This window comes from Anomaloglossus baeobatrachus, chromosome 7, assembly GCF_048569485.1.
Source record: "Anomaloglossus baeobatrachus isolate aAnoBae1 chromosome 7, aAnoBae1.hap1, whole genome shotgun sequence".
In the NCBI taxonomy this organism is placed as follows: domain Eukaryota; kingdom Metazoa; phylum Chordata; class Amphibia; order Anura; family Aromobatidae; genus Anomaloglossus; species Anomaloglossus baeobatrachus.
In genome coordinates this window covers 117263480-117279670 of record NC_134359.1, presented here as the reverse complement: position 1 = coordinate 117279670, position 16191 = coordinate 117263480, and the positions used below count along the sequence as shown (strand labels likewise).

Sequence of the window (16191 nt, the reverse complement as noted above, 5' to 3'; positions counted from 1 at the left end):
GCAGCAGTAGATCATTAGATGAGGTTTCTTTGTTTTTCCTTCACAATATGTTGCTTTAAAATTAAAAGGTGGACAAGCTGCACTAAGGGAGTTTGTAAGTACAAAACAAGTATCCAAACCAGCATAGGTACGCACTGTACCCTTAGGGTCCCGTTACACATAGCGATGTTCGAGCGATCCCGACAACGATACGACGTGGTGAGGATCGCTGGTACGTCGCTACATGGTCACTAGTGAGCTGTCAAACAGGCAGATCTAAGTAACGACGCAGCAATGATACAGTGATCCTCGGCACTCGTTGGCATCCTGTCACACAGCAGCTATTCTGATGGGCGTTGAAAAGACAAAGCAAAAACACAGCGATGCATGCTGCCCAGCGGGATATCAATGATCAAAAAATGAACCAGGACGTTCAGGTACAATTGGCGATATCGCAGCGGGGGGCCGGTCGCTGCTATGTGTCACACGTAGCGAGATCGCTAGCGAGGTCGCTGTTGCGTCACAAAACCTGTTATGTTTCAGCGATCTCGCTAACAACATCACTATGTGTGACGGGGGCTTTAGTCAAATCGTTCAGTGCTCCTTCCCATATATCTATCCCTGCTCCCCTCTTAGCTGTATAACTGTAGAAACAACTAAATAAATTGAGTTTGCCAAGATAATACTGACATACAGAATAAACTACTGCTATTAACATGCAGTGCCCGGATTGGCGGCTTAGGTTAAGTTCACACACTGAGTTTTTGGTGATGTTTTTGACACTGTAGATTTTCAAGAAAGTGGATGGGATTTATAGAAATCTCCTGCCCAATGTGCTTGTTTTATGCAGCATAATCTGACCTGCGGTGCATGTTATAAATGAGCAACATGTCAATTTCCCTATAGACTTTCATTAGATGTGGAAATACTGCAGATGAATACATACGCATTTTTAGTGCATTTCTGCGGCAAATAATGCACTAATCTGGACATAACAGTCTTGCTCAGGACTGGTCAGGTGCAGGGCCAGGAAGGAGACTCAGGCTTCTCCACCATCAGCAGTATCCCTGAGGTTAGGGATAGCGTAGGATCCCCCAGCTTGGGGGACAGCTTAGGAGCCCTGGTTCCCTGCTATCCCATTGTCATGATGACACAGTCTCTAAGTAGAGCATGCAAAAAACACCCAATATACGGAGAGGGTGCCAGACCAGGGAGATGTCTGAAGTAAATGCTGAAACTTGGCACTCAGGATCAAGGTGAACAGTGAAACATAGACTGCAGTGGACACCTCATCATACCCAGCAATGCCACTCGCCACGCTACAATACTTCCTGAGAAGAACCTTTGTGCATGCACACCAATTAATGTCTTTTGACCAATACATCTGTGCTTGTGCTGGTCAAACAAGCTTTTCACAATAAAAACCACTGTTCACCTTGAGTCTCAGTGCCACGTTTCTGCATTTACTAGAGATGGCTTTGAACCCTACTTATGCATCACCCCAGAAGTGCCGTGTGTATCTACTCACTCAGGGAGATGTCTGGGTCCCATTAATAATGGCAAGATCAATGTGATTTTCCAGAATAGTGGCTACTGTGCTCATGATATTACAGTGTAAATGAAGAGCGATTATTCAGTGATTTCTCTTTTCCTGCATAATGTGCGTTGTTTAATAAAAAAGCGTTTTATGAATTTATTTTATGTTCTTGCTTTTATTTTTCAATTAATTAATTATATTTTACCCAGATAGAGAGTATAGATCATACATTGGTCAGCATACAATACAATATACAGTATATGTGGCAATTTGTTCCGTAATATGCTGCCGATCACAGTGTTTTTACCTTTGAGTTCTTCAGGTAGAGATCCTCTAATGACTCCAGTTGGTAAACCTTTGGAGTTTATTGCACTGGCAGTATTGCTGGCATTTGATGATTTTAAATTTGCCATACTGCTTTGGTTCCCAGGTCCCTTTTTGCCATTTATTGGGGGTAGTGAACCTAGTGGAGGGGCTTCTGGAACTAGAAGATCACCACCTTGTAGGGAGAAACAATGAGAAAATTAGGTGCTTGACCATTGATAATGTGGCACTTTGATTTGACCTATGTCATATACTCCTTCAGTAACTTTCACAGCTATCAGTGGAAACTCAATGACAAATCCAAACAAAATACAACATAATTTTACATAAATTACATAATACAAATCTCTATCATCTCTCTTCTCCCTATTAGTGTCTTCCACATGGGATTTTTGCCTTCCTTTGGATTAACATGTTAGGCTATGGGTTGAACTCAATGGACTTAAATTTACCTTCAGCGTTAAAAATTATGAAACCATGAAACTAAAGAGAGGAACAATATAGTAAATTAAAGTCAAGCGCTAGGTTTCTCCCCACTTCTACAATTATCACAGGATTACCGCAAAAGACCCCTCTTTTCTTTTTGCCAAGGAAAAAAAAAGTGGATTAAAAAGAATCTGCGCTAATAGAAAATAATGGATAAGAGGAAAAAATATTTTTGTATATATAAATTACAGTCTCATTGGAACAGGTACATAAGAAATACAAAACAATCAATGCAATTGCTTAATAAAATACTTATAAAATTAGTGTCTACGTACACTTGACTAAGAGGAGGTATAAATGTTCCATACACCTGATTATAAAATTGTTCTGTATTCACTCCACTCCAAGTATAATAATAATAATAATAATATTTATTCATTTATATAGCACTATTGATTCCACAGCGCTTTACGTACATTGGCAATACTGTCCCCATTGGGGCTCACAATCTAGAGTCCCTGTCTGTATGTCTTTAACTGGGCAGATAGGTACTTAAATACAGTTAGGTCCAGAAATATTTGGACAGTGACACAAGTTTTGTTATTTTAGCTGTTTACAAAAACATGTTCAGAAATACAATTATATATATAATATGGGCTGAAAGTGCACACTCCCAGCTGCAATATGAGAGTTTTCACATCCAAATCGGAGAAAGGGTTTAGGAATCATAGCTCTGTAATGCATAGCCTCCTCTTTTTCAAGGGACCAAAAGTAATTGGACAAGGGACTCAAAGGGCTGCAATTAACTCTGAAGGCGTCTCCCTCGTTAACCTGTAATCAATGAAGTAGTTAAAAGGTCTGGGGTTGATTACAGGTGTGTGGTTTTGCATTTGGAAGCTGTTGCTGTGACCAGACAACATGCGGTCTAAGGAACTCTCAATTGAGGTGAAGCAGAACATCCTTAGGCTGAAAAAAAAGAAAAAATCCATCAGAGAGATAGCAGACATGCTTGGAGTAGCAAAATCAACAGTCGGGTACATTCTGAGAAAAAAGGAATTGACTGGTGAGCTTGGGAACTCAAAAAGGCCTGGGCGTCCACGGATGACAACAGTGGTGGATGATCACCGCATACTTTCTTTGGTGAAGAAGAACCCGTTCACAACATCAACTGAAGTCCAGAACACTCTCAGTGAAGTAGGTGTATCTGTCTCTAAGTCAACAGTAAAGAGAAGACTCCATGAAAGTAAATACAAAGGGTTCACATCTAGATGCAAACCATTCATCAATTCCAAAAATAGACAGGTCAGAGTTAAATTTTCTGAAAAACACCTCATGAAGCCAGCTCAGTTCTGGAAAAGTATTCTATGGACAGATGAGACCAAGATCAACCTGTACCAGAATGATGGGAAGAAAAAAGTTTGGAGAAGAAAGGGAACGGCACATGATCCAAGGCACACCACATCCTCTGTAAAACATGGTGGAGGCAACGTGATGGCATGGGCATGCATGGCTTTCAATGGCACTGGGTCACTTGTGTTTATTGATGACATAACAGCAGACAAGAGTAGCCGGATGAATTCTGAAGTGTACCGGGATATACTTTCAGCCCAGATTCACCCAAATGCCGCAAAGTTGATTGGACGGCGCTTCATAGTACAGATGGACAATGACCCCAAGCATACAGCCAAAGCTACCCAGGAGTTCATGAGTGCAAAAAAGTGGAACATTCTGCAATGGCCAAGTCAATCACCAGATCTTAACCCAATTGAGCATGCATTTCACTTGCTCAAATCCAGACTTAAGACGGAAAGACCCACAAACAAGCAAGACCTGAAGGCTGCGGCTGTAAAGGCCTGGCAACGCATTAAGAAGGAGGAAACCCAGCGTTTGGTGATGTCCATGGGTTCCAGACTTAAGGCAGTGATTGCCTCCAAAGGATTCGCAACAAAATATTGAAAATAAAAAAATTTTTTTTGGGTTTGGTTTATTTGTCCAATTACTTTTGACCTCCTAAAATCTGGAGTGTTTGTAAAGAAATGTGTACAATTCCTACAATTTCTATCAGATATTTTTGTTCAAACCTTCAAATTAAACGTTACAATCTGCACTTGAATTCTGTTGTAGAGGTTTAATTTCAAATCCAATGTGGTGGCATGCAGAGCCCAACTCGCGAAAATTGTGTCACTGTCCAAATATTTCTGGACCTAACTGTATATAAGTGACAATAGATCCACATGTAGTGCTCAGGACCCCGTTCTGTGGTTGACGCTCGCTGGTGGTTATTTGTCATAATGGATCATAATCCAACACTGAGAGTCTGATAGGGAGTCCTCAGATGGGGACACAGTCTTCATAAACAGTGCTGCGCTAAGGTGCTTGTAGAGTGGCAGGGGGAATTCAATAGTCAGAAAGACTGGAGCCGTAGTAGTCCCTATCGAAGTGTTCCATGGTGCGCGATGTTCATAAACAGCTTATGCTGCCGATCAAGATAGAGCAGTGCCTAGGCATTGTTACCTGAAACAGGTAAAATGGCAGCCATTGAGTATCCTGTCTTCGCTTGTAGTGCGGCAGAGTGGGTTTTTTGGTCAAATAGAACGAGGTGCACACTGGACCAGTAGGAGTACCTGTCAAAGGCGCTTCGTACCGCGCGCAGTACTGCAATCAATATGGGACACTGAACTCTGTCATCTTACCTGGTACAGATAACAGTGCAGTGGCACTGCTCCATCGTGGATTGCAGCTCAGGAGCCTAGCTGGTGTTTTCCCCCTGCACAGCACAGAACGCCTTTGACAGGTACTCCTGCTGCCCCAGTGTGCGCCTCAGTCTATCTTACTGCCTAAACCACTTTGTCACACTACAAGCCAAGACAGGATACTGAATGGCTGCCATTTTACCCGTTTCAGATAACAGTGCCTAGGCACTGCTCTATCTCGATCGGCCAGCATAAGCACCTAGTGTGTTTATGATCATTGCACACCACGGAGTACCTCGATATGGACTCCGACAGCACCAGTGTGCACCTCAGTACTTCTGACTATTCAATTTGCCCTGCCACTCTACAAGCACCTTAGTGCAGCAATGGTTATGCTGGCTGTGGCCCCCTGAGGACCCCCTATCAGACTCTCAGTGTTGGATTGTGACCCATTGTGACAAATAACCACCAGTGAGCAGCCTCCAACGACTGGGGTCCCGCAAACTATATATAGATCTATTGTCACATATATTTAAGTATCTATCTGCCCAGAATACTTAGAGTGTAGTGGATACAGAACTATTTTATAATCAGGTGTATGGGACATCTATAGCTCCTCTTAGTCAAGTGTACGTAGACACTAATCTTATAAGTATTTTATTAAACAATTGTATTGATTGTTTTGTATTTTTTATGTACCTTTTCCAATTAGACTGTAATTTATATTTATAAAAATATTTCTTCCCTTATCCATTATTCTCTATTAGTGTGGATACTTTTTGATCCACATAAAGAGAGGAACAGTTTGTGTTTGGTATATTTTTCCAATATATACACATGACATTATCTCGCTGTAGACATATATGGCATACCCATGGGATATAAGTGGAAGTTCCACCACTAGTGCCCCTCCTTTTTTAGCTCCTCTCTCCTTACTTTCTCCTGGTGAGCACCCCTTGACATCCAGATAAAGAATGAATGGAGAGACAACGCTTTTTATTCAATTGTACAGGAATTATAAAAACAGCAAATCAACTGTTCAGCTACAGAAGCAACCTAGCAAGTAACTGGCTGCCTAATGGGGTGGAACAAGCTTCAAAGACCCTCCATTCTCCAAATATGTGGGAGTCTCAGAGGATAATCCATAAATGTCTATGTCTATTAAAAATGACCTGATTTGTGTTTTGGATACACTTTCTATATACATTGAAAGCATTAAATATGCCCTTTAGGTGACCTTTTTTGACAAATGTTTTTAACTTATATTAATATCCAGGAGCATAAAAAGCATATGACAGTAAGGTGGTGCATCACTAATGTGCTTTCCAACCGGCTTTATAGAACTAACACATGAGAGTGCGCTTAATACATCAAAGGAAGACATGTTGTTTTGGCGATGCACTAACTCAGTACAGATGTTTTAAGGTTTGAAGATCATAAGCCATTAGATATTAGATGTAAAGACTGATGTAAAATACAGACCTGCAGTGTAATGTAACTTCAGTCACTTATATAGGGTAATTTGAAGAAATCCTACAGCGGGCAGACACTTTTTTTTCCCGCTCAATCCCCTACTCTCTCCCCCATTTCATTGTTATATTGCAATATATCTTAGATAAGCATAATAGGGAGGTGCCAATATGCTTGTTTGAATGACAGCTATCTCATCTAACATTCCATACACATGGACACTCAGTATGGCTGAGCATGTACATTGTTAAAGGGAAGCTATTATCAAAACGTGACCTATACTTTAATCAGATTTTTTGTGTTATAAGTATTTAAAAAAAAAAAAAGTGTTTTTTTTACATATCACAATCTGTGAGAAAATAAAAAATATATACTCTATGAAAAAAGGGGGTGTTGCAAACCAAAACATATAACCCTTTAAAACGCAATTTTTATTATTAAATATTTAAAATCCACAAACCCTGTGCAAATTATAAAAGAAAAAGAAAGGGAGGAAGGTAAGGTTCTCACCCTATTCGATACACCTCCCTCCTGTCCACTACCTACCGCGGGGGTTGCCACCCTATATATACGAAAATGGCGCCCCCACTCAGCAGTGGCTGGCCCTAAAAAAATCCCTAGATAGACCCTCAATATAGTCATGAAAAATAGATAAAGTAGGGGGTCATGGGAGGGCACATTCAAACTTAGTGGACAGAATAACTGGAACAAATACACCCGACCACCAGGCTCAGACTATCTCATACGATTCTGGTGTACCCTGGAATGATTTTTGATCACATATAACCTAATAATCAGGATTATATTCTCAGGGACCCAGAGTATCCAAATTATCTCAATATATACAGAAGATACTCCAATAGCAACTTGATATGCATTTTAGATGAAGTGCATAAAACAGTGCAAGGTGCAATATGATGTGTAAAAATCAGACACACACTGGCTCCAAGGGCTATCTGGTACCATTAGTCAAACGACTATATACGCTAGAGATCAAAATTAGAGAACAACACACAATTTCCTAAATGTTAAAGAAGTTGTCCAGTTACCAAAACTGATTTTTCTTTATCCTAAATCTTGCTATTATGTGCCTCTCCACACATCTATTATGCTATTTCAGCAATATTACCTTTTATCATGCTCTAGCAGTACACCCTCATTGCTGGCTCCAGCTCTGATGGGGCTAAGCTCTCTTCTGACTTCCTGGGTTCAGTTCCTACAAGTCCTGTAATCCTTTGTAGTGGCACTCCGCGCTGTGCTCATCCTCCCAACCCCACCTCTGTGCAATAACATACTCACCTGACATGACTCCTCCTCTCGCTCATGGTGCCGGCCCCGCACACAGCTGCAGGATGGTAAGTAAACCCTCCTTTCCTTCTCCTCATGCTGGGCTGTGACGTACGGTGATCACCCCCCACAGCCCAGTCACTAAGGATCAGAGGCGGCTGCAGCTACTGATGTAACGTTAACTTTCAGAACCCGGAAGTTGATGTGACATCAGCGGATACCAGAGGCCACAGCACGCGGGGGTCATGTGATCAGCACTGAGTGAGGAGGATAGCGCCGATCAGTGCCAGAACTGGAATAGAAGGCAATTAAGAAGACAACTGAAATGGTAAGTTACATTGATAGAGAGAATAAAAAAAATTGGTAAACCACCCCTTTAAGGTCATTGTGTAGTCCTAAGTGATTATATCCTAACATGAGGAAACTTGCAGTATTTTAAGCTTAATTTATAAATTGAATTTTTTTTCAAAAGGACATAATAAAAATGTAAATGAGATAAAAATTAAAGAACACTTTCAGATACCTGTAAGTTATTGGTGTTAATCTGGCACCTGGTGTTTAATTATCTGACAAACCCTGTTTAACTGGCAGCCTAAAGGCTGCGTTACATGCTGCGATATCGGTACCAATATCGCTAGCGTGGATACTCGCCCCCATCTGTTGTGCGACATGGGCAAATCGCTGCCCGTGCTGCACAACATCGCCCAGACCCGTCACACTACTTACCTATCCGGCGACGTCGCTGTGACCGGCGAACTGCCTCCTTTCTAAGGGGGCGGTTCGTTTAGCGTCACAGCGACATCGCAGCTGCGTCACTGAACCGCCGCCCAATAGAAGCGAAGGGGCGGAGATGAGCGGGACGTAACATCCAGCCCACCTCCGTCCTTCCGCTAATGCGGCCGTATGTGCGTCGCCAATTCCGTGACCCCAACGAGTTCGCATTAGCGATGTTGTCGCGTGTAAAGAACCCTTTACTTTACAGTTTGCACTGACTTTGCCAAATAGTGTGCCGTTCCAAAGTGACTGAAACCCTCCGGCAGCAGGTTGTCCAGATGAATAATAATAATAATCTTTATTTCTATAGCGCCAACATATTCCGCAGCGCTTTACAATTTAGGAGGCTCATATACATATACATATCATATACATAAACATATACAAACAAGTAACAATTATAGAAGATACAATATTTAAAGGGAAAAAAAGGCAACCCTGCTCGTGAGAGCTTACAATCTACAATGAGATGGGGGGAGGGGCAAGGTACAAGTGCTTATTTACAATAACAATCCAGCCATCTCAAGGAAATGGGGGATAGATAATGGCTTCCTGGACCAATAGGTCAGAGCCTTGAGATGCATTTGGGTGCCATGGTGTTTGACGTGGGGTTATGTTCTGAGAAGTTGTAGAGGGATTAGGTGAAATTACTTTGGCTAGGGAGTGTGATAGGCCGCCCTAAAAAGATGCGTTTTTAGGGAGCGTCTGAAGCTGAGTAAGTTGTGATTTGTCCTAAATTCTTGGGGTAGAGCGTTCCAGAGGTTTGGTGCAGCTTGGAAGAAGTCTTGGATTCGAGAGTGGGAGGTTTGAATTAGTGTGGGTGTTAGTCGAAAGTCATTTGCAGAGCGTAGAGAACGGGTGGGATGATAGACAGAGAGGAGGGTGGAGATGTATGGGGGTGCCGCACTGTGGAGAGCTTTGTGGGTGAGAACAAGCAGTTTGAATTGGATCCTGTGATGTATGGGCAGCCAGTGCAATGACTGGCACAGAGCAGAGGCACACAGAGATGAAGGCCTTCAGTGTCTATGGTTTGCACACCTCCTCCATGATTGATATGATACTCGAGAAATTACTACAACAATTAGGTCACATATCAACTTTCTGTAAAAAAAATATTAACGTACCACATATATCCACCATTGGAACTGCTGGTCAGCTTTCTATGGAAAATAATGACAAAGTGCATATCTGCACTTCTCTATTGTAAGAAGTCACCATACTGGTCTTCAGAAAAGCATGGAAAACCTACAAGGATTTATCTGGGTGTCGTGCCCTGTTATTGATGTACAAGTTTCTCTTTTTCCCCTTTTAATTTTTTAGATTACAGATAAAGTTTATTATGGAGCTGCAGAATGGTGCACATAATACAGTACAGCAAATGAGGAAGACAATTGGATATACAGAGTAACCTCAGGAGGGGCTAGCTTACAAGGAAGAAAATAATGAAAGTATTTCAATGTATTAGATGCAAAATACAGTAGTTTTATACCATAACTATGAACAATGATCAGGTCTAGAGCCATCAATAAAACAAGAAAAATCAACTATTTCCACAATGGGTCTGGCTCTGCTAATGGTCAAAAAAATATATAGAAAATGGAAAATAAAGCTTTTATTAGAAGAAAATAGGCACATATATGGTAAATAACTCACAAATAACACTTTCAATCAAAACCAAAAAATGTATTAAAAAAAACCCAAAGCAGACAAAAAAGTTTATACATTAATCATCAATTGAGGCACCCCAGGGCTTTGGGGTACTTAGTCCCGGGCAGTATATTTACTGGGACTGTTTACTAGGTGGCCGTTGCCCGGTTCCGTGACCCTGGGGGTCGCTTAAAAGGAGAATTTGTACAAGGGAAAAAGAATGAAATAAAAATAGTTTTTCGTGACGCCACTTGCGGTGTGCGGTTATATGGAGAAAACCGCCGCTGCAAAGTCTCTCACTGCTGGGGCTGATGGGTACTGGGCAGCTTAGGTGTGATGGCTCTCCACAAGTAGAGCTAGGCCCCCCCCGGGGAGGATGATGGTGATTGTAGTCTACGGGTGCAGAGGTGTAGGAATAATTCAGACGACACAGGGGCTGCGTTTAATTTGTGCTTTACTCATTGGTTTGGAGTTGCTGCCACCCAGTTTGTGCTGGTCTTTACTAATCCGATATTCCCTTTGTTCCAGTGCCGGTGTAGTGTAGCTGTAGTAGTTGGTCCCCGTGGCTTGAAGCGTTTTGGGGTCCCCTGTTGTCTCCGTCTTGGCCCGTACAACAGGCAGGTTGAACCTCTTGTGGGTCGGACCGTTGTCCCAGTTCCCAGGTTCCCTCTCTGCTGCTGTGCCCCGGACACTAACGTCGGTGAGGTCCTTGATGGTCCCCTCACCGGACAGATTGTTATCAGTTGAGCCTAAAGCGTCTTCCTGAACTAGGGCTCTGTACCCAGTCGGTGCTCGGTCCAGTGAGTACTTCACTGTACTCTCCCTGGCAACCATACTCCTCTTGTACTCAGTAAGTCACTGCACACTTTGCCATCAGCAAGTCAAATTCTGACTGACTTGGTGTCTGCTTACTTTCTTTCTAACTAACTGACAAGATGTCCGTTGTCCGTCCACTTCACTGACTAGCCCCTCCCTCTCCCAGGTTTCTGACTAGTAGATTGGATGCATCCCAGCCTATAGGTGACCAACTGTCAAGTCCAACTCTAGCCTGTTACCCAGTCTGGGGATATGGGCGTGGTTTGTGTGTGTGTTGTGGTGTTTTACCAGCACTGGTCTTCCAGGAATACGGGGTTGGATGTAGTACCTTGTGGCACCTGATAGTCAGGGGCGCCACACAATCACCAGAACCTGTTCATCACCCTCCAAACTCTACCAAAATTTTTTAATGAACTTATCACGGAAGGTCCAAGGTATATCAATACTCTTCTTAAAGGTAAGGGAAAAATTCACTTCCAATTTCTACTCAGAAATGAATGGTGTTCTGCGAGACATCCAGTGCCTCACCACAAACTTCCAAGCAATAAACAAGGATGCAGGAACAGCCTGTCTGAATTCACTGGGCACTGCTCAAGATTAAAAAAACAGAAGGCATGTGCTGGGATCCTTCATGATGGGACATCCCATACTGACATGTAAGAAGGTAATCACCTAGAACCAATATCCCCTAATCTCTGGACAGCTCCACAGAAGGTAAAAGAACATTCTCATGGCTCGTGGGACACCTAGGGCACTCATTCAGGGACCCAGTCTGGACTCCACTCATCCTGGCTGTGGTATAATATGTACAATGAGAGGTATAGACTTACATAACTCTCTGAGTAGCTAGGAGAAACCAACCTTAAGCGGGCTTTACACGCTGCGATCTTGCTAGTGAGATTGCAAGCGATCGTACCCGCCCCCGTCGGTTGTGCGACACGGGCATATCGCTGGCCGTGTCGCACAACCTCGCTTACCCCCGTCACATGGACTTACCTGCCCTGCGACATCGCTTTGGCCGGCAAACCGCCTCGTTCCTAAGGGGGCGGGTTGTGCGGCGTCACAGCGACGTCACACGGCAGGCGTCCAATAGAAGCAGAGGGGCGGAGATGTGCGGGACGTAAACATCCCACCCACCTCCTCCTTCCGAATTGCTGATGGAGGCAGGTAAGGAGATGTTCCTCGCTCCTGCGGTGTCACACACAGCGATGTGAGCTGCCGCAGGAACGAGGAACAACATCGCTAACCTGAAAACGATTTTTTGTTTCAGGACGACCTCTCCACGGCAAACGATTTTGCCCTCTTTTGCGATCGTTTAAGATTGCTCTTAAGTGTTACACGCTGCAATCTCGTTAATGACGCCGGATGTGCGTCACAAACAACGTGACCCCGACGATAATTCATTAACAATATCGTAGCGTGTAAAGCCCGCTTTAGGGTCTCCTAAGCAAGCCCTCATTGTTCTTCAGGCATAAGACCTATGTACAGTCATATGAAAAAGTTTGGGCACCCCTATTAACAATTTGGGTTTTTGCAACAGCTATTTCAGTTTCATATATCTAATAACTGATGGACTGAGTAATATTTCTGGATTGAAATGAGGTTTATTTTACTAACAGAAAATGTGCAATACGCATTTAAACAAAATTTGACCGGTGCAAAAGTATGGGCACCCTTATCAATTTCTTGATTTGAACACTACTACTACTTTTTACTGACTTACTAAAGCACTAAATTGGTTTTGTAACCTCATTCAGCTTTGAACTTCATAGGCAGGTGTATACAATCATGAGAAAAGGTATTTAACGTGGCCACTTGCAAGTTGTTCTCCTATTTGAATCTCCTATGAAGAGTGGCATCATGGGCTCCTCAAAACAACTCTCAAATGATCTGAAAACAAAGATTATTCAACATAGTTGTTCAGGGGAAGGATACAAAACGTTGTCTCAGAGATTTAAACTGTCAGTTTCCACTGTGAGGAACATAGTAAGCAAATGGAAGAACACAGGTACAGTTCTTGTTAAGCCCAGAAGTGGCAGGCCAAGAAAAATATCAGAAAGGCAGAGAAGAATGTTGAGAACAGTCAAGGACAATCCACAGACCACCTCCAAAGACCTGCAGCTTCATCTTGCTGCAGATGGTGTCAATGTGCATCGGTCAACAATACAGCGCATGTTGCACAAGGAGAAGCTGTATGGGAGAGTGATGCGAAAGAAGCCGTTTCTGCAAGCACACCACAAACAGAGTCGCCTGAGGTATGCAAAAGCACATTTGGACAAGCCAGTTACATTTTGGAAGAAGGTCCTGTGGACTGATGAAACAAAGATTGAGTTGTTTGGTCATACAAAAAGGCATTCTGCATGGAGGCAAAAAAACACGGCATTCCAAGAAAAGCACTTGCTACCCACAGTAAAATTTGGTGGAGGTTCCATCATGCTTTGGGGCTGTGTGGCCAATGCCGGCACCGGGAATCTTGTTAAAGTTGAGGGTCGCATGGATTCAACTCAGTATCAGCAGATTCTTGACAATAATGTGCAAGAATCAGTGACGAAGTTGAAGTTACGCAGGGGATGGATATTTCAGCAAGACAATGATCCAAAACACCGCTCCAAGTCTACTCAGGCATTCATGCAGAGGAACAATTACAATGTTCTGGAATGGCCATCCCAGCCCCCAGACCTGAATATCATTGAACATCTGTGGGATGATTTGAAGCGGCTGTCCATGCTCGGCGACCATCAAACTTAACTGAACTGGAATTGTTTTGTAAACAGGAATGGTTAAATATACCTTCATCCAGGAACTCATTAAAAGCTACAGGAAGCGACTAGAGGCTGTTATTTTTGCAAAAGGAGGATCTACAAAATATTTATGTCACTTTTATGTTGAGGTGCCCATACTTTTGCACCGGTCAAATTTTGTTTAAATGCGGATTGCACATTTTCTGTTAGTACAATAAACCTCATTTCAATCCAGAAATATTACTCAGTCCATCAGTTATTATATATATGAAACTGAATAGCTGTTGCAAAAACCCAAATTGTTATAAAGAAAAAAGGTTAACATTAATAGGGTGCCCAAACTTTTTCATATGACTGTATGTGTCCCAATCTCAACTTGCCTGCACATGGGTTGGCCAAGTGATTACAAAGAGTAGAAGAGCATGTAGGTATGCTACACGGCCAACTATTGGGGGGGAGGGAGGTCCAACAAGCTTTTTATCATAAGAGAATAATACATGATTAAACATTGCTTGCACCTTATGCGATAGATCCCTGTTTACTGATAAGAGTGAGGCAACAGTTTGGCACTACCAATGGTTAAAACGATTTCTGCAGCCATGTAATAAATTAAGAAAGTCTTTATTAGAACTGTCGAAAAGGGGTTGCTCATAGGTGAGGATGAGACTTCTGCCAATTATTGAGAGGATTGAAGCTTCTCGTTCTTAATTAATATTTCAGCTTGTCTTAATGAGCATAGAATGTACTGTACATTGCCCAAAGATCTTGCACCTAAGTATAGAGAACTAATTAGATAAGTAGAAAAAGGATTTGTGGCTTCTTTGAAGAAACTATTGCCAAAGTCTAAATTTTAATTTGATGGGAATACACTATGTAATGTATAGCTTGTACCATATAGTATTTTTACTAACATTTTAGGGTTAAGCTGGTGTCACACTAAGCGACAGCGACAACGACGTCGCTGTTACGTCACCATTTTCGGTGACGTAACAGCGACCTTGTAAGTCGCTGTTATGATCGCTGCTTAGCTGTCAAACACAGCAGAAGCAGCGATCATAACGTCGCTGTGCTACATGTGCAGAGAGCAGGGAGCCGCGCTTAGCGCTGGCTCCTTGCTCTCCTACAGTACACATCGGGTTAATTAACCCGATGTGTGCTGCAGCTACATGTCACAGTGCAGAGAGCAAGGAGCCGCGCGCACTGCTTAGCGCTGGCTCCTTGCTCTCCTTGCTACAGTATACATCGGGTTAATTACCCGATGCGTACTGCAGCCACATGTCACAGTGCAGGAGCCGGCACTGGCAGCAAGAGCTGAGGCTGGTAACCAGCTGCCAGTGCCGGCTCCTGATCGCTTCATTTCGTCGCTCTCTCGCTGTCACACACAGCGATGTGTGTGTCACAGCGGGAGAGTGACGACCAAAAAATGAAGCTGGACATTCAGCAACGACCGGCGACCTCACAGCAGGGGCCAGGTCGTTGCTGGATGTCACACACAGCGACAGCGACGGGACGTCGCTGCAACGTCACAGAAAATGGTGACGTAGCAGCGACGTCGTTGTCGTCGTCGTTATGTGTGACACCAGCTTTAGAGTGAAACATTTCATTGGCTTTTTAGATTTAAATTGGTAGCTTAGATTACAGTGCACATCTGATAACACATAATTGAAAAGAAAAGTGATAATGGTTTATCAGCTTAGAACTCATTTTATTATCATCTCTTAAACAGTTCAAGTTTATAAAATAATAAATAGAGTCATAGAATATTAGCGTTTGAAGGCACCTCTAGGGTCATCATGTCCAACCCCCCTGCTCAATGCAGGATTTATTAAACCATCTTAGGCAGATCTCTTCCATTGAAGGAGAACTCACTACTAGAGATGAGCGAACTCCAAGTTCAGCAGTCAGAGCAAACACTTTACAAAATAAAAAACAGAGTTCATGTGATTTACGTATGCAAACCACTTGCGTGAGCATTGCACTACTCGGGTACGCTCAGTACTCAGCCCAGTGAGGCCGTTTGTAGTGTTTGCATGGCTCACACTGGGGGTAATAACAGCATGAGTGGATATAGTGTGCACCCACCCAAAAAAGGAAAAGTTCCACCTATCCACCCCTGGAAGTGATCTGTTTATGGCTGGCTGCATGTGGGTGAAGACCTGAATTGCCCAATTAGTGACTTCCACTGGAGTTCAGGTCAGGTTCGGGTCCCAAACCAAACTTTATCTAAAGTCCGGCTGAACCCACCGAACCAAACTTCCACAGGTCCGCTCATCTCTACTCACCACCTATTGTGGCAGGCTATTTCACTCATTGATCACCCTCACTATCAAAATGTTATTTTCTAATATCTAATCTGTATCTTCTCCCTTTCAGTTTCATTCCATTGCTTCTCGTGTTTCCATGTACATATCAGTATAAGGATGATCCCTATACACTATGACATCCCTTCAGATATTTGTAAATAGCTGTTAAGGTTAAGTCTCCTCTTAGCCTTCCT

General features: G+C 42.9%; 1 protein-coding gene across 1 annotated transcript in view; it reads right to left on the bottom strand.

Annotated features, from left to right (window-relative positions):
• KIAA2012 (KIAA2012 ortholog) overlaps positions 1-16191 on the bottom strand; it is a 518638-nt gene that overhangs the window by 251437 nt on the left and 251010 nt on the right. Inside the window, exon 10 of the mRNA XM_075318976.1 lies at positions 1824-2015. Coding sequence (XP_075175091.1) covers positions 1824-2015 — 192 coding nt within the window. The remainder of the gene's footprint in view (positions 1-1823; positions 2016-16191) is intronic.